This window comes from Ascidiella aspersa, chromosome 3 (assembly GCF_963924565.1).
Source record: "Ascidiella aspersa chromosome 3, kaAscAspe10.2, whole genome shotgun sequence".
NCBI lineage: Eukaryota > Metazoa > Chordata > Ascidiacea > Phlebobranchia > Ascidiidae > Ascidiella > Ascidiella aspersa.
Window position 1 is genome coordinate 11,168,347 of NC_139449.1, and position 24,710 is coordinate 11,193,056.

General features: G+C 37.9%; 1 protein-coding gene and 1 pseudogene across 1 annotated transcript; both read right to left on the reverse strand.

The window, feature by feature from the left end:
- Positions 1-1,260: 1,260 nt before the first annotated feature.
- Positions 1,261-2,058, reverse strand: LOC146159966 (uncharacterized; annotated as a pseudogene).
- Positions 2,059-3,228: 1,170 nt separating this feature from the next.
- On the reverse strand, positions 3,229-18,566 carry LOC146159967 (EF-hand calcium-binding domain-containing protein 4B-like). Its single transcript, XM_083385427.1, has 14 exons — positions 18,436-18,566; positions 15,208-15,319; positions 14,608-14,779; positions 13,922-14,071; positions 13,147-13,241; positions 12,260-12,423; positions 10,142-10,323; positions 9,399-9,456; positions 8,882-8,979; positions 7,484-7,914; positions 6,966-7,108; positions 5,225-5,407; positions 4,744-4,818; positions 3,229-4,222 (listed from the first exon to the last, which is right to left on the reverse strand). The coding sequence occupies exons 1-14, from the start codon at positions 18,562-18,564 to the stop codon at positions 4,007-4,009; spliced, it is 2,208 nt and encodes a 735-aa protein (XP_083241553.1). The 5' UTR covers positions 18,565-18,566; the 3' UTR covers positions 3,229-4,006.
- Positions 18,567-24,710: the final 6,144 nt, after the last annotated feature.

Here is a 24,710-nt window from a genome sequence, read left to right on the forward strand (position 1 = left end):
AAATGCCCTATAAAAAGGTTAAAAGAGCACTGTTCTCGAAATTTTCCTCTAAGTTTACCAAGCAAGGTTTGGGTGGGGTTAACATTTTCCCTCGTTGCATGAAACACTAGTGTTACAGAAACACAATGAACAAGAAGAAAACGTTTAAACGGTCGCATGAGCGTCATGACCATTCCTGGGAAACGCCGAATGTTCGCACCATGAATGACTCATCACAAACTGCGCAAATTTTAAAGAAATGAAAATATTCCTCTTTGATATCACCAAACTGGTAAAATAAAATCTGGAAGGCCTAAAAAAGCGACATGGCGATTAACAATCGTGTCCGAACTGAACGTGGTTTGTCTATCAAACAACGTAACAAAACTGTGATCAATCAAAAGAAGTTGTTTGTGCATTATGCCACGTTCGGGTCAAAAGTTTAATTTTATATTTTGCGTAAAAATAGAAAGGAAATTATTATGTAAAGATCTTCGGAAATGTTTACAAAACCGTTGTTCAAAAATAATTGAAACAAATACTTTTGTACTGCAGTGTTTAAAAAGTATTTTAAAATGATTTTGATTGGCACAACGATTACTTGCCCTCAAAACAATTGTGGGCAACTAATTGGTTCAAACCCTAAATTTATAATGTGTTTAGGCCTCGATCTTTTTTCCTCAAAGATTACTTAAAGGGCGTTTTTAACTCTTTCTTATGCAAACCTATTCTAGTTAAATGCGTATGCATAAATTAAAATAAAACATATATCCCTTTGTTTGTTTAGGTTGATAGTTTGGTGTTTTTTAAATTAGATCTTTTTCGATAATTTATACAACCCTATTTTTTAGTTGTGAGTGTGACTTGGATTATTTAAGTTAGATTCGTTAACGTTGTGCTCAAAACTAGGGAATTTTAGCTCGACAAAACTCAACATGACATAGGTTTACGAGCGATTTTAAGAAAGCCACGTAATTTATTAATTACTGGAATGATTGTTTAAATTTGGTATTAATGTTTTATATATAAGTTTCAATAAATATGCTGTTGCTACCAGGCATAGTATATTTAAAACAGGTTCCTCTGGCAATATATATTATTTTCTACCAACGTTTCGGCTTGCTATCCGGCAAGCCTTCGTCAGGGACTGACACACAAGGCCAACAAGACACAAAGTAAAATCACAATAAGAAAAAAGGAGATAAAAAAGTGCGAGACGCGTTCAAAATTCACAGCGATAAAACAACGTTCAAAATTTAAAGCGATAAGACAACGCGAAATTTAGTGGTTATCTTTTAGCACCTGTCGGTACGGCGCTGGAAACAAAACGTCCGTTTTGATGTTCATCGTATCCGGCGTTCGGTGTATCTGCCAGGATTCGCGAAACAGGCGTTTTCGGTAGTCGCTCTCTCTTGCAAGAACAGTGCCCCCATCGAAATTAATGTCGTATTGACGACTGCAAGCGTGCTGCGCCAAGGCTGACTTCTTGGCGTCGTTGTTGTTCACATCGCGAATATGTTCTTTCCTGCGTGTGTTGAACGACCTTCATGTTTCGCCAATGTACATCATCGGGCAATCGCCGCATGGAATTGTATAGATGACGCCCTTCGTGTTGTTGACGTCTATTGGGTCTTTAGGATGCGACAGCAAGTGGCGTAACGTTGTAATAGGTTTTACACCAACTGCGATGCCGAAGTCCCGTAACATGCGCCGCAGGACGTCCGTCAGGCCTGGAATATAAGGTAAGGTAACGTACCCTTCCCATTTGGTATCAGTAGGTGAGTTTGTCGCACGCTGTTGTCTCAGTAAGGACGGTGGATACCCATTGAGACGCAAGGACTCGCGAACCCGTCGAAGCTCCTCCTCTAACACGCCCGGTTCCGAGGTTAACCGCCTGGCCTGATCGAACAGCGCCGTTACCACTCCCCGCTTCTGGTATACAGGATGGTGAGACGCGAAGTTCAGGTACCTCCGTATGCTCGTTGGTTTATGGTAAACCCGAGATTGTAGGTGGCCATCGCTGGTTCTCATCACCTGTACATCTAAAAATGGAAGTTTCCCATTAACCTGCTCCTCCATAGTAAAGCTGAAAATAATATATATTGCTAGAGGAACCTGTTTTAAATATATAAGTTTCAATTTTGGTGGTTTTTGACAGAATGTGTAATGTGCAAAGTTATTCAAAAAAGAAAAAACTGTTCGCCCGTTGGTTAGGGTTAAATATGTATGTGTTTTAGATGTTGTTTGATGTTACTAAACGTAAAAATTATTTTTTATTTTTTCATGAAAATCAATGCATCCTGCAAACAGACGTTCATCAGACGTAAACACTTATTACTAAATACCAGTGTTGTAAACAGGTCATTTAAAAATGACTTAAGTCCAGGTCAAGTCATTTGTTAAATACCTTAAGTCCAAGTCAAGTATTTTTTTAAAACAGCAAGTTAAGTCCCAGTCCAAGTCACCAGTTTTCCAAGTCAAGTCATAATCAGAGCATGTCAAACCACTAATAGAATAACAACACGACAAACTATTAAAATTGGTAATCTGTTCAGATTATGAGCAACAATTTAACAAAAAATAACGAAAAAACAAAATGTAGCAATCTAATCGTTGTAAGTGCAAAACTTGCGATAAATGTCTCAATTTTGTAATAAAATGTTAAATAAAAACATTTAATTTCAACCCAAGTCATTTGTCTAAAAAACTTAATTCAAGTTATTTTTATCAAAACCACCAAAGTCAAGTCAAGTCATTAAAAAATACTTAAGTGCACTGAAGCCAAGTCATTGACACAAGTCATTACAACACTGCTACATACAATTTTATTACAGTAAAAGAATACTAGTAAACATAGCGTTCGGTATTTACATTTAAAAGTGAAACTTTCTGATAAACTGCAACAAAAGGGATATTTTGCATACTCTGTCAACACTTTCATACAAACATACTGTAATAAGCTTTTACCGCTATAGCCATTTGCTTTGACACGATTTAGGTTGTTACACACTACTCTTTTGATATATGTGAACATCTCGCCGTCCAGGGAACAAACCATGACAAGTATATTCAGAGGAGTTCGTAGTGGCCGATGTATCACATGGCTGAGTCACTAAAAAGGAGAAAACTTTCTTCAGTTAAGTATTCTATAAAAATCTCTGGGATTTGCCTATGGGTAGAAATCAACATTCATATAATACATCAACAATCATATAATGCAAGATTGCACATTTATTGAAGAAACGAGCGATGTTGCAGTTGGAATTATACAGCAGCAACCTATATAAAGCACAGTGCAACTACAAAATAAATGTTAGTGCAAATGTCACACAAATTCAATAAGTACGCTTTTGCATCATCCAAAGGAATAAACTGTTGTAACATTCATATTGCGCTGAAACAACTTATACCATCTACAGTGATATCGATGACATTTGTAAGTTGATATTTTAGCCTTAAATTATTACATTTTATTTACATCCTTTAATATGCTACCAACCTACAACTATTGCTCTCTTATGCATCTATTGCTCTGTTAAAATACAGCAGATGTTCACCGCAATAGATATGAATGGCCATCTATGTTCTTATTGTTTACAATTAGAACATATTTATTTTTTATAAAAGAAATGTAAAATATTTTAAGCCGCATTTAAGTCTGTCACCAAAACTGCTATCACACCGCAACACAAATTTTTTTAAATAGTAATGGCGTAAAGTAGGAGAAAGGGGACACCTCGTAGGAAAAAACATCTACCAAAATGGGTCGCGAAACCAAAATAGGGCATAAATTAAACAAGTATAGGTTTATCAAAACAATATTTGTTCATGATAAAAGACTATTTTGAATTTATTCCACCAAGGGGCATTGCAGAACCTTAAAATAACGACACCGCTTTGATATGAAAATAGGGAGGTGTCACACCATTCGTCTTAAAATGCGTGAGCAGTGGCTTCACACAGCTATCGTCGCCGCCTGAGCGCCACGTTTAAAAGATGAAACAAACAAACAGCAGGAATCGTTCAATTATCTTGATCCGCCGCAGCAGGCGTTTTTGCGCGGTGTCAACTCGTCACTTTCGGCGAGCGAAAGCACGCTCTCTCGCTGCTCGTCTTCCAGTTTGGTAAGCTCGCAGGCAAAGCTGGTCATGCTGTCGTTGATGCGCTCACCCGACTTGGCGCTGGTCTCCGAGAACTTGGCGCCGTACTCTTCGGCGAGCTTGACCCCCTCGTTGGGCATCACCTGGCGTCGAAAACACAGCAAATTAAACGAGGGTCGGCGGTTTGCAGTGCCTATAGCCAAGCTTCGGACTGCCTTCAGTTTTGTAGGTTTTTTAAAAGTGATTTACCCCTGGTGCAAATGTAAAAAAAACGTGTAAGGGCGGTTTAGAATCTCACCCTTTACCCCATGGCTAAACACAAAACAAGCTGGATAGTTGTTGAAACAGTATTTTGAATACACTGTTAGCTTTATCTTCGTTCTTAAATTTTCGATGGGAGATGGCTGTTGCCTATTTGTTGCTCCTGCTTTAAAAATTCGAGCCACAATGCTTTCATTTTGCAGGTTATACCCAGTTGTACTACTCTGTAAACAAATTTGGTTTTCAGGATATGTTTCGAATATTTAAAGCGTCCGCGAAGGTTACGTATTCTTGATATTAAAAAATATTTCAAATATACTTGAGTTAGCTTGAGACCCTTAGGTGATTGGTCAACATTACCTTCATCAGGTGTAAATAGTTTACAACTAGTATTTTGTCTCACCTGTCGAGCCTTTTCTGTGGCTATATCGCACTTGTTTCCAAGTAAAAGGATCACTGCGGTCGGATCGGCACCTTCCTAAACAAGCGTTTGTAACGGTAATTACTATTGCAAATTTTTCGAAATCATTACGTTGTTACGTTGTCATTACGTTGTTATTACTAAATTGGCTACATTTAATGTTGTGTTAATAATGAACAAGTTGTTATGCGAAACGGTAACAAAACGCTACCTATTTCTAAACGGGCATTAATATTGTTTTTCTAGCAGTAATACTATTTTGACATTACACGATATTTTAACATTACACGAAAAGAAAAATGAAAAACCCATAAAAACTTCTCAAGCCAACAGTTCCCTTCAAAAATAAATGAGGCTTTAAATCCTTAAAACGCAGAATTTTTAGTATTTACAGATCCGTTCATAACGACAAATCTTTACCGCTAATTTTATTGCTCCTAGTGCTCCCATATTTTCAGCTTACCTGAACGCTTTGCATCCAGTTCCTCACGGCCAGGAAGCTCTTTTCGTTTGTGACGTCATACATGACGATGATTCCATCCGCCTTGCGGAAATACTGCCGCGTGATGCTCCGGTACCGTTCCTGGCCTGCTGTGTCCCACAGCTGCATGGCTATCGACTGGTCGTTGACGTTGACTGTTTTTACCTGGCGTGGTTGACAAAGGGAAATTATAAATAATATAAAATGTGTTCGAAAAGACGCGTTTCACTTAACACAGCGATGATTTAGTCCAGGGTTTCCCAAACTGTGGTCCGCGGACCACTGGTGGTCCGCGACGACTGCACAGGTGGTCCGTGACGATATGACAAGAAATTAAAAAGTTACACATATGTGTTGTACAGCAGGGGTTGGCAACCTACGGCCCGTGGGCCGGATCCGGCCCACGAATGTAATTTATCCTTTGACAAACTAGACACGAGTCCATTTCTCATACTTTTTGACTATTTTAACTATGTAAGTGCGAAAAATTTTCGTGCTTTGCGTTAACGATCTTTATACACCAGGTTTGTTTACATTTTGATGCTGTCATTTGAACTAAATTAGCTCTTCTTTCGCTGTAGAAGACTGACTGCCAAAGTGCGTCGCGTACAAACGGAAAACGTGTTCCAAAATATTGGACATACATTTTTTATTTTTGAAATGTAATAAAAACTGGCAAGAAATTTTAAAGAAATGCCGGTATATCCCCCAAAAAAAATCGCGCTCGCCTCGCTCGCCTCGCTCGCCAGGTGCGCCCGGACTTAAATACAGTATGTTAACAAACACTAAACTAGATTAACCATTAAGGTTATCGCGTTTTCCCAAAGTGGTTTTATTAAACTTTTCAATATGAATAACGACGTGTGAACTCGAATTTTGAACCTAACAAACGCTTTTTGTCTCGCTTTGCGCCAACACTTCCTTAAAAGTAACTAAACACGTAAGTGCAAAAACATATCCGAAGCCCGCCTGATTAACAGTTGTTCTAACATTTTAATAACATAATTCTTAGTTAACATTTTGTGCGGCCCACAGAGACCTTTCTGAGTTTGGTTTTAGCCCGCGACTAGAAAAAGTTTGCCGAACCCTGTTGTACGGTATGTGTACTCTTTCAAAAATAATTAAATTGTCGCAGTTATTCACAACTTATTGGTTTCGAAAGCTTTTGCTATCCAGTATCGTAAATCTTACTTGTTGCGCTTTGAATTTATGATGAATTAATGATTTAAGCAGAGGGAAGCAATCTCATCCGTCCCATTATGTTGTCAGTTTTGTAAATATATAAAATTTGGTTTTATTTATTTTTTGCTTCGTATTGCGGTCCGCGAAAAAACAGATTCACAAATAGTGGTCCGTGGTCCAAAAAAGTTTGGGAAACCCTGATTTAGTCAACACTGCACACAAACAGATTTAACCAAGTTCAAATAGAAAAATCGATATACCTTATTTTAACAAGCTAATGATGTTCACTAACTCAAGTTCATAAGCATTTTAGCGATGCTGAAGCCAAGAAAAAAATCAACGTCTAAAATTAGTTTTATAACAACCCAGTGTACTATATAAACATCTACTGTGCTATCAAAAAACTAACAAAACAAACAAGTAACATTCAGGAAATGCCAATAAGCCAAAAAACAATTAAAATAAACCTAACTTTTAAATATTCATGTTGGTAAACGTCAAACGGCCTTGTGATACAACTCGATAAAGTAAGGTGGGTCACCTGATAGTCGACGCCGATCGTGGAAGATATTTGGTCGGAGAATTTTCCATTGACGAACTGTTGGATAAAACTCGTTTTGCCGACTCCGCTGTTCCCAACAAAAACGATTTTATAAACGCGGTCCGGTTCGTAGCTTACTGTATCTGAAAGCAAATAAAAAAGAGTTTGGATTAACAAAATGAACGTAATTCAAAAGGTGTGATACGTGATAAACAAGTGTACAAGGTAATATGTTGGTCTATAATGATTAATTGTAAAAGACAGTAAATGTAAAATGATACTTCATCTGTTTAATTTGACAACTGTTCTATTTTATGTCAAAAAAGGTAAGATTTTTCACGCTCACTTTGGATTAAAAGCTTTATTCCCAAAGTAGATATTAGGCGTGATATTCCTGGCGTCCTGACGTTCTTGATGCACTATTTTATTGGTTCTTAAGAGTATAAAAATAACTTAAATCATGCTGTGTCCCATTAATATCGACTGTCTTTGTCGCACAACAAAGGTTTTGCACTTACACTGGTTCGTAACACCGTGCAATCCGTCTACGGCCGTTTTTGACTCTCCCTCGTCGCTAGACGAATGCGCCGGCGAGTGCGGATTCTTGGAGAGTTTTCGGTAAAAGCGAGCGCGCGCCTTACGCTCCTGTTCCAGCCTCCGTTTGGAGTTTGCTGATGGAGAAGTCCTCCTCTTTTCGGGCAAATCCGCGGTACCGTTGCCGCCGCTTGCTCTCCTGGCGGGCGACATCTCACCCTTTCTCCTCCGGCTCGATTTCTTCCTCGCTCCCTTTCTCTTTTCTCCGCTCGCGGCGGAGGAGGCTTGTGAGTCGGCGGTGGTGGAGGAGCTTAGTTGATCCTCCACGTCGTTTCCTCCGCTCTGGACCTTGTCGCCCACCGAGTCCTCTTGGCTCTCGTCCAGGATCGCGCTTTGCATAAGTTCGGACACTGCACTGCGGAGATGTAACGTATCAAGTATGAGACAACCGTATACCAAAAGAGCAAGGAAGCTGTAAGAATAAAACATTTGCTAAAAAGGAAAAATTGGACCACTAAATCAGTGGTGATGAGAATACACAATTACTGCAAACAACACTAGCAAGAGGAAAACGCAAACATGGGCGCCCCTACGGGGGCCCTTTGGAATTTTAAAAGGCGATTATTAGTATTGTTTATAGGTGTCAATTTTGGGTTAAATTATGTGTATATATTTCATCTTGACTGTGGGCTTCTCTAAACACAAAACACCTGTCGGCGATTTGCAATTTGTCCACGTTTGTCATAGACTTTGTTAATATGTGGCTGTACGTTTTACAAGTTTGTATATCTCAAAATCTATTTGCGTATGTATATCTGTAAATCTATACACTTTTGTATAACTGTGATCTAACCAAAGTCGTACCGACTATTCGACTAACGCTAACGCCGTACATATCAACAAAGTGTGAGCTACCAGATTTATAAGCATAAGCATGCCTTGTATATGGCACGTCCGGTTGAAAGGAAGTGATTTCAACAAAACGAAAAAGTTAGTCTAACACAACTTGTGTAACGTTTGACATTTCCTAGCCAGAACAACAGAAGTCTGCAACCGACAGTTTGGTTTCTGTGGCATTACATGTCTTATAGTGGAAAAATTATGCATAAAAGTATATTAGTTTAATAGAATGAAGAGGTGGCATTTTTCCACTTTAGAGTTTTTACGAAAAATAGTTTACATCTAACCTTCCTTAAATTTAGTTTATACATTATAGGCATAAATATAGGTTTGTGTTGCGACAGCCCGCGTTTCATCAGACAACATTTTACGATTATTAAGTAATAGGACACTATTCGCCGACCAACAGAGTAAACGGTAAAATATGGTGACGGAATGAACAGTTTGCAATAAGAGCAGCCAAGCAGTAAACCATCTCTTACTTTGAGTTTTCGGGAAAATACTTTCCAACGTTAGAACCGCGAGTAAACAGTTGCTTTGGGGTAGACGTCTGCTGCGTTGGTGTGACGTCATGACGATGCTGTGAGAAACACTAGTTGTTTTCATATTAGCCGAAAAGAGAAACAGTTTGTCAATACAGAGAGGTGTAGAAATGTGACAAAGAACAGCATTAATGCATTTTTTTTATTTGCGTTTAAGATTTACCGAAAAAGACATAAATTCGAAATATACCCGGCTTTAATTTAAATACAAAAACGAGTATAAAATACTTCACTCGGAACAAACATTGAGCGTGTCAGGGCTCCTTTATTTTAAAATGCTAACTTCTGTTTGTAGATATTTGTTTTACCAAAAGTTAAGCAATTTGCAACAAGATAATCCCCATAATAAATTTACGGCACATATAATTACACAGCAAAGTAGACAATTTATCAACTTAAAATTTATTCTTGAACCAAAATAAAAAATAAATCATTAAATTGGGGCAAATTTACTAACCATACTGCGTTCCATCAACGCTTCATCTTTATCGTCACGAAGCTTTCTGTTCACGCTTCTGTAAAATACGGTTTCACACCTCTCAAAATTTAGGTCCATAATATGTATTGCTAAGTAATTGTACGTGCTTATATCGGCTACTGCAAAAGCGGAGTCAATCAAACGAACGCTAACGGTCAATTAAATTGATCACTTTCAGAAACTGTGGTTTGTCATGTTTTTTCTTTGAAATAAATCAATAGTACTTCGCATCATTCAAAATCACGTGATTGAAAATGTGGTGTGACTTTATAGAATTTAATGTCAGTAAAGTGATAAACAGTTAAAGTTGTGGTCCCCGCAAACAAGTGTGTCACTTAACAAACTATATTATTATTATTATTATTATTATTAAAATCTTTAATAAGGCCAGCCTTTTGAAGACTGTTTTATCAGTGTTATTAGTCGTTTTTACAAAATGGTCAGCAAAAGCAACATCCTAATATTTTGACGTCTGCTGCGCTATTGCTCTAAAGCCCTAAAGCGACTTTTAAATATGTGTTGGTAACGCCATTTATTATTGCATTGTGCGGTTTTAATGGTTTACAGATATATATGTCACTTTCGAATAGATTTGAGTTCCACCGGACGTTTCACTGTGTTTATGTCCGTAATAACGAAAACATGATACCACAGGGGGCGCGTATACCAAATGCTCAATCCCGTAAAATCAATTGCTTGGTCCTCAGAGTATCTCGTCGAACCTGAGGATGTCCAGCTGTTTAAGCAAGCTCTTCTTCTCGAGATCCAACTTTCTCGCCTCCTCCTCGGCCACTTTCGATTCCTCTTGGCTCTCCCGCTGATGCTTGATGGTTGCCATGTGAACGCGCGTGGACTCGAGGTCACGTTGTGCCAGCTCAAGGTCCTCCATCAGACTCTGGTTGAGCTGGGAACGCATAATTTTTATTCGAAAACAAATCTTAATGGCATTATCTCGGTATGCCTTGTTTGATATTTAACCCACTCGGTTACTCGCTGCGGTATAACTTAATACAGTGTTTCCCAATCAATGGGTCGCGACCCACAATTGGGTTTCTGTTTGATTAGGTTGGGTCGCGTGGCTGAAGTAGTTTTATATGGTTGGATTAATTGAGATTACTTCTCAGCAAAATTGGTTTTAAAATTCACAAAAATTGCGGAAGTAATACGACGGCTTTATCCGTATTTATTGAAATTGACTTTAATATTGCTACTGTCCTGTTTTTTCTTTGTTAACTTTAGGCTTATGAAAAGTCAAAGCTTCGCTGTCGCCGCGAAAAAAGTTAAAAAACACTGACTTAATGTGTTTAACAAAGTAGAATCGATTTAATAATTCGTGTTGTACGGTAATGTCGGATCGGTGATATCCGATAACATGTTGTATTATCGGTAGTCATACGATATATAGGGTGGTATCAGGAATAGCATGGTGATATCCGATACCAAATTAATTTTAACAATTCAGCTATGTATGGTCTGCGACTTAACGAATATTTTCCACTTTAAAAGGTTATCTTTAAAAAGTAGCAAGAAATGGCAACTTAATTAAACAACTAGAAACAATGACGTTTGCACGTTTAGTTTTAATTATAGTTTTGCTTATTTTTAGACCATAGTTATAATGACATTAGGTGTCAGATCGGGAGTATACTTTGCCTAAATGTCAGGTATCGGCATCGGCATAAACTACGTTACAGATATCCTGATTTATAAGACATAAGTCGATTTGTGAAGCATGGGCATATGGAGATCAAAGATAATGCAACAAATCCAGTTTATTTGACGCATTCTATAGGCTGTAGGGCGCAACGGCGCAGACGGTTAACGGTGTTTGATGCATAATAGCCTTGACAAAAACTATAGATTGCTTGGGAAATTAGGTTGGAAACAAAAATGTGTAAACTGAAACGTTCAACAAGCTTAACCTATTATTGACATGGATTTTGCGATCAACCTGTACAAGTATAAAACATATAAAAGCTGTTTGACTCTGTGAATCTGATATCACTTCGCCTACAATATAACGTAGTGAATCAAGCACTTCAAAACATATGTTAAGACATTTTAAACAAATATGGGTCTCGTCCATAAGAGTCCTTTCCTATAGGTTATCGTTACCAAATATAGCTACAGAGATACCATTTCTTGCATGAACTATGTTCCATCGACTGCGCTGTAATGTATAATCAATTATCCACCTTGTTGACTGCAAATTGCCTTCCCATATCATCCGAACATATGCTATATATCTTAATACCCTACGGAATACTTTCCTAATCAGTAATTCAATAAAATACTGTAAATACATTTAGTATATAAGATAGAACGGGAGTATACATTGGGACAAACATAAAACACCTATTTCAATCAGAAAATAATTAATTAAAGCTACCAGGCATTCTTTTATTTTACGTCGTACATAGATAATGTTGCAACGTTACTTTTAATGTATTAGTTGCGCCTGACCAATTTTAAAAGATATCATTGTAACCAGCATTCAGTAAATTGATATTATTCATCGAAATACAAGATAAACAAGACAGCTGTTAAAATGTGACATGTACTCTTGCATAGGTGCAATTGTATCAAAAGTATGTCTAACAATTTTCAAAAGTGTTTCACTACTCCTCAACAAAAATACTGCAAAAATGTTTCCTTCTAACTCACGTTGATCTTAATTAAAACGCAGAGCCTACGCACAGTTAGGCCAACGTTCGCCTGAATCAAACATCATCGAAACTCAAAGGGCTTTTACGAAAAGTGCCGCTGATTGTTAAGCCTCAACACTGCTAACAAAAGCGTGGACAGCACTGAAAGAGTTACGCCCTTCCCCTTCCGCTTACCTGCAGCAGCTGCGAGTTTTCGCTTTTCACTTCCTTTTCGCCGCAGCTCAGGTTGGCGATCTGCGTTTCGAGCGTGCGTTGTCGGTCGGCGACTTCCTGTAGCTGGTGCTCCTTGTCCTGCAGCTTGCTTTGCAGGGCACTGGACAGCGCTCGCTCGCGTTGCACTGCGTCGAAAATCGATCGATATACCCCGGTTAGAAATGCCTTCTTTTCGCCGTCGCCGCAGTTGTAAAGCAACGGGGACCGGCGGTCGATAAATCTTAGCTTTATTATCTTGCCGTGGGAATATCGCGGCGTTCTGTGCTCAGCTGTGCGCGACCAAACGCACAGGGCTCGAAAATAGGGCGGGGACGCCGGGAATTTCGAACACTGCTTGGCAGACTTAGACAAATATGTGCTTGTTCAATCGAAACAATAGATTAGGCTTAAACTCGAGCTTTTCAGTTTAATAAGATTATAATTAGCAAGGTGCCGAAGTCGCAAAATTTTCCATAAACTAAGAATTACACTGAAACTCGAACTAGAACTATATCTATTAAAGTTTAGTTCAATTTTCAGTCCACCCAGAATTAGACACACTCGCGAATTAATCAAATATAAATATAAGTAGCAATAATGTACGGTACTGCTTTGATGTTTCAGGTCGCACAATTTTGTTAAAAACTCGCTCTGAATAAAATATCGAAAACGCTTCGACGAAAGAATGGCAAAATAGGAAATTAAATACAACAAAATTAACCGCACAAAACCTAAATAGTTTGGAAGAAGAACTGCTTTTAGCTGTCAAATCGAAAATTTAGAGATGTATATTTGTCTAAGCCTACTTCCGACCAAATTAAGCGGACAGCCGAATTAACAGTAACGCTTTAAAAGGGTCGTATTGGTACCTTCGTCGCTTACGGTCTTGGTCCGTTCCTCGCTGATTTGCTTCTCCATCTCCTCGTACAGTTGCCGGACTTCGTCCTCGTGTGACATTGCTCGCCTGCAAATAAAGTGCAGACTAAAGACGACGTTTAAACGCGATCGTTGCCCACCAAACTGCCTGAGCGGCCAGTGAGACGACATGGCACTTTTTCAATCTCAGCCTTCTCACATGTCAGTTTTCGCACTATACCGCGACGATTGTATTTCAGGCAGCGCACGACTAAACGAAGCCAGGTTGTGCGTCACGGCAAACTAACGTCAATAGGGTCTCTAAACCTTGACTTTCACTTGTTTGGTTGTAGCGTATGAAAGTTGCCTATATTAGGTTACATTGTATATAATACCACTGGAACTGAATTACAAGTATAGTTCGAAATGTCACACGGAACGTTATTCTATTAGATTTGCGCCTATATAATGCCCTTTTATAAGGAAATGAAAACACGACTTAAAAACCTGGAGGCAAATCAAACATTTTATGCCACTCAATTGGATATAATTAGTTATACCTGATTGATTGTCTCAGAATAAGTTGCAGAATAACCGGTTTTAAGTAGGATTAAGAAATATGAAAATTGTTAAATAATACACTTTAAAATATCGTTATTGGCGTTGTAGACTTGAATAAGCAAGGGCTTCAAAAATCTAGATAATTTCGCTTTTCTTTAGCGTCAATCAAGGTATTCTGTACAGCTGCACTCTCGCGACTGTCAAGTACGTTTTGTTAAGTCGACTCACTCTTTCAGCATTCGCTCTAGCGCCGACTTCTCGCTCTTGGCCGTTGTCATTTCGTGCACGACAAGGTGAATGAAGTCCTCGACGGTGGTGGACATGTCGTCACCGTCCCGCAATCGATGGCACAGGTCCAGTATAGCTCTTTCGTTTCCCCTGTGAACAACGTGGCGGCGTGACCCTAATGCTCGCTCAAAACAACGGGTCTTTACTGCTTGCTTGCTGGGGAAGCAGTCTGCCATATGCAGGCCGAAGACCCGTTGTAATGCAGCACGACTCCAGGAAAAGGCGCAAAGAGGATGTAGATGTTACACGTGACCAGCTGTGGGATTGGAACGCGGCCCTAGAGCCCTGCCTTTGTTTATTACACTTACGCAACAAAATGGAAAGACGAACGAGAAATAAAAAATAGCACCTATCAGGAAGCGACAGGTTGGGCTAAAGACCAGCCCACTTCACTTGAATTTTTTTGCAAAGATTTTCAGAAGCACTTTAAAGCAGACTACTCAAAATGTTTTATCGACTTTATCATAAAAACAAACACAGAAAGCGTCGGTAATCTCTTTGCATACTTACAACGATATATAACGAACCGTGCACATAACAATAAATCAATTCAACAAATCATTGCCAACACAAGTTCCAAACAGGAGAGTTACAGGAGCCCTGCCTTTTGTTCAGCCATGTCTTACTTTTCCAGCGAATGCGCTGACACCAGACGACTGATGACGTCACGCAGGTGCGTATCGGACGCTTCATGAGGTTCATCGTTGACAAAACCGGCGCTGTAGATGTCGCTGCCGTCCACCTCGTCGCTCACGTTTGCTGATGAGTCGCCTGGATAGTTTAGCCCACAAAATCCACCTGAATATATAACAAAAAATCTTTGCTGGTGAAACAGCAAGGTTAGACAGAATCAGGATTGGTTTAACTTTCAGAAGATAACAGATATGAACGTATACTTTGGTATACCGTAACGCAGAACTTAAACAAACTTTTCCATCAGCGATCCTTTTTAATGTAATAAAATTATTTTCGAACCTTTCACAGTAATTAAAACAACATTTGGATTTGTATACTTCTCTTTGAATGTATTGTAACGCAGCTCAGTAATTTAGTTGATATGGACGGGTCGTGAGTTCGAATCTAACCAGAGGCTATCCATATCCTTAGGTTGCCTATACACGAAGTTTTTATTAATAGGTCTGATTTTAGGTAAGTACACAGAAGCCCCGATGCCTTTGGGAATAAAAATAAAGACAGTGGGAAATATGAAAAGAATATCAACAAACCAAAGCCTTGGCAGAATTCGTCGAATGTAAGGTATCCGTTTCCGTCATTGTCAAGGTTGTCAAACACGACTAGTAGTTCGTCGTCGGTCAGTGGTAATTCTCCATGTAAACGCTGATGAAACAAAGTTGTATTAAGTAAGGCGTTTTAGTATAATAATGCACGAAAATAATAATTTCGTGCATGTTGGTTGAAGATATACTTTAAAGTTCAGATTTTTGCGAAGTTACACATGTTGGTTTTACTTTTACAACTCTGTTTATCGAGTTGTTTTATTTCCGACTGTTTATTTTTGCCGACGGTAAATATTTAAAATAATAGTGTTATCATTTAACGCAATCCTTGTAAAATTTGATGTTTTATGATGTCATCCCTGAAAAAAAATGTCATGGAACATCCTGACCTATAAACAAAACTCCCGGTTTCTAGCCTGCTTAAAAGATTCATTAAGGTTCGATGCCTTTCATTTACATTAGTTATATTTCAATGTTCAAACCGAATTGCTAAAGAGCGCATATTATAAAATCAAACGAACGAGAAAGCGAACAAGCTACAGAAATAAAAATAATCCTCAGCGTTAGAGTTTAAATATATATGTTTATTATTATTTTAAACCAAGATGTTGTAAAAGAAGGCTTAAATTAGAAGTAAAATATTTTTATTCGCTATTTCTCGTTGCAGACAAGAGGGAGATGGCTTATTTCGCACGCAATGGCAAGTTGTATATAAAAAGACCTATGTGTACTGCTGTGTAAACATGACTTTTTCTACGATTTAACTTTATTAGAATGGTTTCTCATTAAACAGAACACTTTTTCGACAAACGAAGGTAGACTATTGAACTTCATTCAAGCTATAGTCACAAATCTAAATATAGCATTAGCTCAATTAAGAGGTAGATATTTCTTGTTCTTTGTCCTTGAGGCCTTGGATATACAACGAAATCAGTCAGTTACAAATTGTTTCGTTGTATAGGCCAATTACTCTTAGTTACAATAACGCTAAATGACATTGGCGTTCCTATAATAATGGGTTGTCTCTCTAAGCGCCCCTCGATTCATTCGATTGCGTGTAAATGAGAAATAAAGGCGTCGATTTTACTAATTTGTTTGTTTTACAAGAAACTAAATGTACACCTGATTAAACATGACATAATATATTGCGTAAACCAGTGGTCGGCAAATTGTGGGCCGCAGAGACAATTTTAGTGGGCCGCGAGTTACTTTTGAATAGTTGAGTGTTATCATATAGACGGCGTGATTGCCATACATTCATTGCACTTTATTTTAAAAGCTCGAGTGGCTTAGAATTTTTTATTGTCTCAGCGTGGTTCAGACCGACGTGCCAAATGTGGTCCCGAGAGCCCGTTGAACTATATTATTTAGCAAATTTTAGCTATGTAAACGCAAAATTTTCCGCGCTTCGCGGATATATTCTTTGTTTTATGTTCTACATTATGGCGTGGCAGTGTTTTCATAGTGGTTTTACGTAGTGGGCCAAGAATTAGATGATGTCAAATTTTTTGTCAGCAGACCTCCCACATAAACGTTATCTGCTTTGTATGCAGATCGTAAAATTGTATCACGATTATTTCATTTTTCCGGCTTGCCGTTTCAAAATAAGCTCTGTAGGCGAAAATAGATAACCAGTTCGACCAACTGCATGGTGAGAAGTACAAAATCTCCTTTAACGCTATAGACGCACAAAAATCCTGTATTGAAAGTTGGTTTGCCTATATGCGCAAGGTATTTTTAATCATCTTATAAAACAAGGACAAAATCAAAGGAAAACTGAGACTTTTAACATCACAGTGTTTCGGTTGACCTCACAATGTTTCGGTTGACGTTCTGTGTTTATGTTGTATTGCATATTTTATTGTTATATTAGGAAAAGAGACAATCAGAATAAAAAACAATTTAAAATGAGAGATCCGTTTCAAGTTGCCGCCACACTGGCCAATTGGCATTTGTCCCTCTAATGTCGCGCTGCCCAAGGCACATGCCGCAAAGGCCTTATTAAGTAACACGGGCCTGCTCGTTGTACGACGCTAGCTTGTTATTAGTTCAGATATACGTCAAGTATGACAAAAAAATGAAAATTGTTTTAATCATACACCACCCCGTACTCTCTTCCTATACTGCAGTGATTCTAAATCTTTGTTAGACAACGTCACAGCGTTTGGGTGAACCAGGGGTTCCGAAAAACTCATTGAAACAAATTACATGTTTTGCTTTTGCAAATTTCATGTTAATAGAACGTTGCGAAATGACCACACCACACAATTAATTTCAATTGCAATGCTAAGAGGACATGGCCGAGAAGGGAGTATGTTATGTCTCACAAATATTGAAACATTTGCACCACCGACCAAAACCACAAATCGTTTACTACCTGTGTCAAAAAATGATTTTAATCTTTAAATGAAAAACACACAAAAAAATGTTTGGCGCCGTTGTATACATGCCGATCTATATGTTTGAAAAAAATTAAACATTGCATTTTTTTAGTGGCCATATAATTGTCAGAACCTCGTCTCTATTCGTAACGTTAGAGGGGACAGTTCATGGGTGCTGGCACACAGCCTACAAACAGACTGTTTTACGACAACATTGGAATGTGTGATTCGGAATCTTTTTATAGAACATTTTTTGTTGGCGTTATCCAGGCCAATATACACTTGATATGCGAGTTCCAGCGTTGTCGTGAATATGGGTACATTATATTTTTTATTCCGATAGCAATACCCGATATTTAGGACAAAAAGTTTCGCGATCCGATTCTATACCGAGTGAAAAAAACATTATTATGGTCAAAGAAGAAAAATAGGTGCAAATGGCCCTAACGTTTAAAGGCCTTTGTGCCAAGTTATTAGTCCAAGTATTTTGCGTTGAGAAGTTTAATTACCTTGATTTAAACCAATCATACTTAGATAAATCTATCTTTAAAGATTTATTTGCTGTTTCGGTTTGTAAATTATACCTAAGATTTTTATGTTAATTTGGTATCGGATCGGCACCAATACCACCTTGGTATCAGTTGAGTACCAATAAGCATCGGGTATTTTCCATTTGGGTCGGTATCCTCCCAGTTCGATCCAATAATATCGGATGTGTAATTCCTCGGCCATGAATTGATAGGGTCTATATCTGGGGTAACTTTCAAACCCGAGCTTTGCTTAAAAGCTCTTCTGGTCAGGCTTAAAGCTTAACCGTAAACACATCAAGACTTACTTGCATGTCCAACCGGTTGATGAAGCCCTTTCCCTCCTTGTCGCAAACCGCGAAAAGTTCCCCCGCCTTTTGCGCCACCATTTCTTGCAGTTCACCGCTCGAGGCATTCGCGCTTTCCTGTGACGTCATCACGTCCATAACAGCTTCTTTTTTCGCGGATCGATTTCCCACTTGCAAACGTGAGAAGAAGACGCGGCGTTCGCGCGACGCATCACATTGCTCGCGTAGTTCGTTTACGGTCACTTAAAAGTTCTAAAGCAGATAAATGACACAAGAACACGGTAGACATTGCACAGTGCAACTATTGAGCGGTGCTTTTAAACCAAAAGCGCCTCAGGGCACACGCACAGTTCGCCAATACCTAATTTGCTGTCCTTTCACTTTATTTACGTTATGTTTCCTAATGCATAGGTGCAGTCAAGTCGGTGTATCAGAAGACGCGATCGGATTTATTGCTGTGCACCACAAACACCCCTTTTGAAGGTTTCGCTACAAACCGAATCTATTCTGCACCTATACTTTTAATCGAAGCATGTTAAATTGTTTGTAAAAAAAATCCTTCTGTTTGTGTCTGAATAGTTTCACTACCACTCCGCGGTGTTAATTGATATTGTCTTATTATTCGTGCCAGTTAAGCTGCCTCCGCAGTTATGTACGTGCGCGAACTCAAAACCTTAAATTGCTAGACAAGGTGTGAACCAATCTCGGCGCTACCCGTTCTGTTTCGCCGCACAATAGTCTACAAAGCAAGTATCCGACTCACGCTACGCCTAATTGCACTTGACTTCCAATTTTACTGTTAATCTGCTTAGGTATATAACTGGGTTCACAACAAATCGCTATTCCCGAGAAAGTGTTAAGTTGGATAAGTCTCATTTCATAAGATATTTAAATTAAATTCTGATATAAACAGCTTTCCATAAAAGATTACGAAAAATCAGCTGTATAAAAAAATAATGATTCTCTTACATGCCGTTCCACTGTAATTGTATGAGCCGAAAATTTATTTTCGAGTATAGCTTATATCTTGTTTTTTCATATATTCTGATTCCATTGTGCTGACTAAAATAACCAACGCGTACGAACTGGGCCAAATGCTATACAGGCTGAAAATATAGAAGAGCACAACATGCGAATAACGCCACTATAACATTGAGCAAATATCGTATCCGGGTTAAACCGACGTTGACGTCGTTCAAGTGTCTTAGCGCTCAACTTCATGAAGGTTCTCTAGCTATAGGAAAATCAGTGACAGTAACACCTTTAAAACGACTCCTAAATTATATTTTGTTAGGTCATTTTCTATATTTTAGGACTTTTCCGAAACAAGGGCAATGGCCTACAAAAGCACGGTACGTCGGTACGTGGCCAACATAAGTTGTACTGAACAATTCTACTACTCGCACACTTGAGTTTACTTTACGGGCGTACAAGTAAGGACTGGGCGACTTCGCTATGTCAACAACAGAGACTGAGCTGAGATGATGCAAGGCCGATGTTTGCACGGTGAACGGCTATTTGACCAGGCACAAAACATTTTTAAAGTAGCAGGGACTAACGATAACTTACTCGCGACTTGCCACCGTTACACAACCTTAAAATGTGGGTATGAAACCACATTTGTGTGTAGGTTACGTTAGCGTCCACCAGAGACAAAACAATTCAGTTATTATAACAAAGGAATCTATGAATACAAATTGGACATATAGACTCATTCCGACGTCGGCTAACAGTTGATTTGTAGCAAAACTGAAAAAAGATATATATAGCATGGGACGTTTAGCGAGTCATAAGACGTATCTCTGTGGTCAAAGGGCATATTTATCAAATTTTACATTGGGCGCCTTAGGTAAGCCGATTAGTTGGTGGTGAAATTCGTCTAATTTATAAAAATTAAACAACAGGTACGATTTCTGAAGGTTAAAAAAAACAAACATATTGGGTCATTTTTTGAATATTATTTTTAATGTTATTTATATATGTTTACATTGTAAAATAAATAAATATGGCCATATATAGTTTAATTTCAGGCGGGTCAAAATTATCAACGTCAAGCAGAAATTAGTTTGAAAATCGCTTAATTTCCCTATAACCGTGCTAACTAGTTAAATTTAAAAATAACACTTTTAACAGAATTACTGAAGCACAAAGGGGTGATTTCTGTGTTTTTCAAATAAAATAAGTTACACACATATACTGTAACAGAGAAATGATCGATTGTTTAAAAATCACTTGACAACGATATACGTATTTAGCAAATAAAACCCAAGGATTCTTCTGAACAAAAGTATATAATAAGTATACGTCATATCTTTTGTCGAGATTAGTCTGCAGGTCGGTATGTTCGCAAGTCGCAAGAAACCAACATGAGCAGTGGAAAAGGTTTTTCGCGTGCCCTGGCGAGATTCTCGCTTCCTAAATATAATAAAGATAGAGCTTTATCTCAGACAGAGAGTAAAACTGAAATTTTGATAGTATGTGTGACGTATTTAGCCATGTGTGACGCCTTATCAGCCAATATTTTTCCATTTGAACATAACATCTGGTTGTATATTAAAACTGTTTTAACACAAAAGCCAGTTGACTGACTTGGTGCGCTTTCCCACAGAGCGTATCCTTGAGCTTAATGTATTACTCTTATCGTATAGGGATGTATTAAGGTAACTTTTCACCGCCGGGACCACAAGAGTAGTCTGGAGAAGTTTTTGTAATTACAAGTTAAGGTGACATATTGTTAATCTGGTAAAAATATAGTATTAACCTGGGAAAGTGTAACCGTAGCATTGACTTCAACAAACTTACACGAATACGTCAAAGCATAATTATGTTTATGTGTGGCCACTGGCCATAGATTAGGGGTTACTAATCTTTTTTCAGCGCGGACCCCTAAAATATTTTTTTGCCTCGCGTGGACCACAGAAGGCAAAAAATTCAAATATGACGTCACAAATTGACGTCCCAGTACAAATAAACTTCATAAATCTGCTGATTTCGGTTCAAAAACGTGAAAGTGAAATGGAGTCAAAATACATTCGGTGCAAAACCGTTTTATTTTCAATCAAACTGTTTTTTTTTTTAAATTGATTACTTCCTAAATATACTCTAATATTTCAAGTACGTCTTTATGGACCCCCTTAAACTAGTTCACGGACCCCCAAGGGGTCCATGGACCCCAGTTTAAGTACCCCTGACATAGATGGTTTCTTAGATTTTGTTTAACCACATAATATATCGAGTTTGTTGCAACGGTAACTATACTTTTATCACCGGGACAACGACAGTAGTCTAAGGATATTTTATCATCCAAGTTTACGGCGAAATAGTGTTAAACTAGGAAATACCCGCCAGTATATCACCTGGGATTTTTGAATCATCGGTTAAAACATATGACTTTCGCAAACTCAACTACACGGGGATCGTACAACCAAGTAGCCTATGTAAGAATGAGGCTAAAGCTCGCGAAAGTCACAAGTAATTGTCGTAGACCTTTTTGCTTAGAAATGCACTAATTTCTAACGGATCGGGTGAAACGACGCATGCGGTCACATCGCAACGCCTATAGGCGTTGGTCACACTACCGCGTGTTGGTAAGCCCTGGAGCCTAAATCATACTAGATACCCATATTTTTGCATTAGGATAGTGTTAGCACAAATATTCTTGTCTGTAAAATAACCAAAGCCCTTAGAAAACTCACACAACTTTTGAAAAGGTACGATTGTTAAAAGTTTCGTTCTAAAATATTTTAAAAAATATTTTAGCTTGACTTTTTGAAAAAAAACCTGCATATTTATAGAAGAGATTGCGCTACTTGGAATTTATAATTGACAAAATACAGATAAGACTGCTTTGAGGCTAGCTCATTACCATGTGTCGGCCATTGTTACGTTTATTAGGAAACGTAGTTAATCCAAAATATATTCAATATTTAGTTCCGTTTAATATTTTTCATACAATAATTATTTGTGCTATTTGTCGTTAGCTATCTTTTCAAAGCGAATAATTTCGAGCAATTTTTACATGATTTATGGGCGTTTTCTAAGTGATTGGCGTTTACAGTAACAAGCGTCAGCTCCAGTACAGGGTGATATTTTATGTGTGTCTTGCTATAACTCGTCATCCTAAAAATGATTTTACACAATAACTCATTTCGGGTGAAACACCGGGATTTCATAGGGCGCTGGCCTAGAATCCTACCACAGTTATGAAATCAATGCACAATATTTTGGTTAGGGTGCGAGTTCGCTTTTGGGTGTTGGTGGGCCAAGTATCATTATATTCTTTGTTTAATATTTATACTTGACCCACCCTAACTTAAATGCTAACCCGCACCCTAGCCCAAATAATATGCGTTGTGGTAGGATTGTAGACCAGCGCCGACTTATGTAACATTCTATTTAAAAGGGTAACACTAATTTACGGAATGATGAATGGTCGGAACGTTCACATTATTATTATTAAATATAATAACACTTGACCCACCTTCACCCTAACTCAAATATTGTGCGTTGGTTTAATAATTGTTTTAACGGGTTAACACTTAAATTAGTGAGCGTTCCTACCATTCATTATTCCATAAATTAGTATTACCCATTTAAAACAATATGCAAAGAAGTTTACAGAGAACCTTTGGACACATCAGCTAGTTGTTTGTTTCAAAATAAGGGGCTCTTTCAATTTAGCACGTAAAAAGCAAAAAAACACAAAACCAGGTAGCGTCTACAAATTATGATTTACGCACAATATTTGGGTTTGTTTTAGCGTTTGGATGTTGGTGGCTCAAGTATTATTATTAATAATAATGCTTGATCCACCCAAACGCCAACCTGCAACCAAATAATATGTGTTGTGGTAGGATTCTTATAAGCATAATTTGTAGCAGTACCTTTTTTTTTTGCCACTTTCTATGTATCAAAAAGAAAGAGCCCCCAAAATAAATCCACTACATAGGTAGCACATGACACTTTTTTGAGGTTTGCAATCAAGGTTTTATGCTCAACTGAAGTCTGGAATCTAGTACAAATTCAACCTTTTTCTGGAATTTAGGTTTGCAAGTTACTAATTCAATTGTGCACACAAATTGCTTTCAAAAAATGTCTGGTGTGCACCTGCAACAAAATCTAAACTGGCAAACATGATAGACTATTACAGGGGTGTGCAACCTTTCATACTTCCGGGCCAAATATGTTTATTCGGATTAGACCATGGCCCACTTGCATAGCCTATATCCCGTCGATTACCTGATAATGACTTCAACAACAAAAAAAAAAACGTTATGTTTTTAAAGAATTTAAATCACTTTAATGAGAGCTTTGAATCTGGCTTGCTTTCCCAACCACCCTATCCAGGTTCTCAGCTGTGGAAACTTATTTAGATTGAGATGTTTGCGGTAAAACAACTGCTTTTTAGCTGTGCAGGGAGAAGTTTCTTTTTTTTACAACTCACATGAACATTGAAATAGATTAAAAAACAATCGCATTTCAAATGAACGAACAAGATCAAATGGCCATTTTGTATTATGCTTTTGCTATATGGACCACAAGTAGCTATTCAAAAGCATTTCAAGAACAAAAAACTTACAGTGCTCAGGGCAATCCACACAGTCAACTTACATACAACTTGTACACTTTCCGCAACAGCATCCAAAACACATTTTTGTATTTTGTTAGCATTGTAGTTTTATTTTGTTTCACATTACTTTCGTCTTCTGCTTCCGTCAACCATCGAATTTTACTATAAATTTTGACTCAAAATTGAGAATAAACTATGAATTAACTGTTATCAGATACTGCAGCGATAATTCCATGGTTGTTTCAAAATAATAGCACAACAAAAGGATATTGTTGAAGGCGATTTTAATCGTGGAGAAATTATAATTTGCTTTACTGTTAAAATGATTGTTGGCGGTAATTTTAGGTAAATCGCTTCGAACCTCATATGTGGTTATTCTAATGATCTAAAAATTTGCCTGCTATATAAGGTGACCTAGACTTAGAAATAGTCAGGAAGTTTCAACATTTTAACAGTTATCTGAATGTTTTGTGGTGCGGACCAAAAACCAAACCACACCGCGGGTAACATATTTTGGTTCTGCGGGCCGCAGGTTGAACGCTCCTGGACTATTACATACACAGTTATAAATGTTTTAGTGGACTCATATATGGCTAAATTTTCATTTGAAGCTACTTTTTTTATTACTGTTAGTTTGTTTCATTATGTTCATGTTTTTTTTGCAAGTTGGATTATTTATATTTCTTTATGTTTGATGCTTAAATTG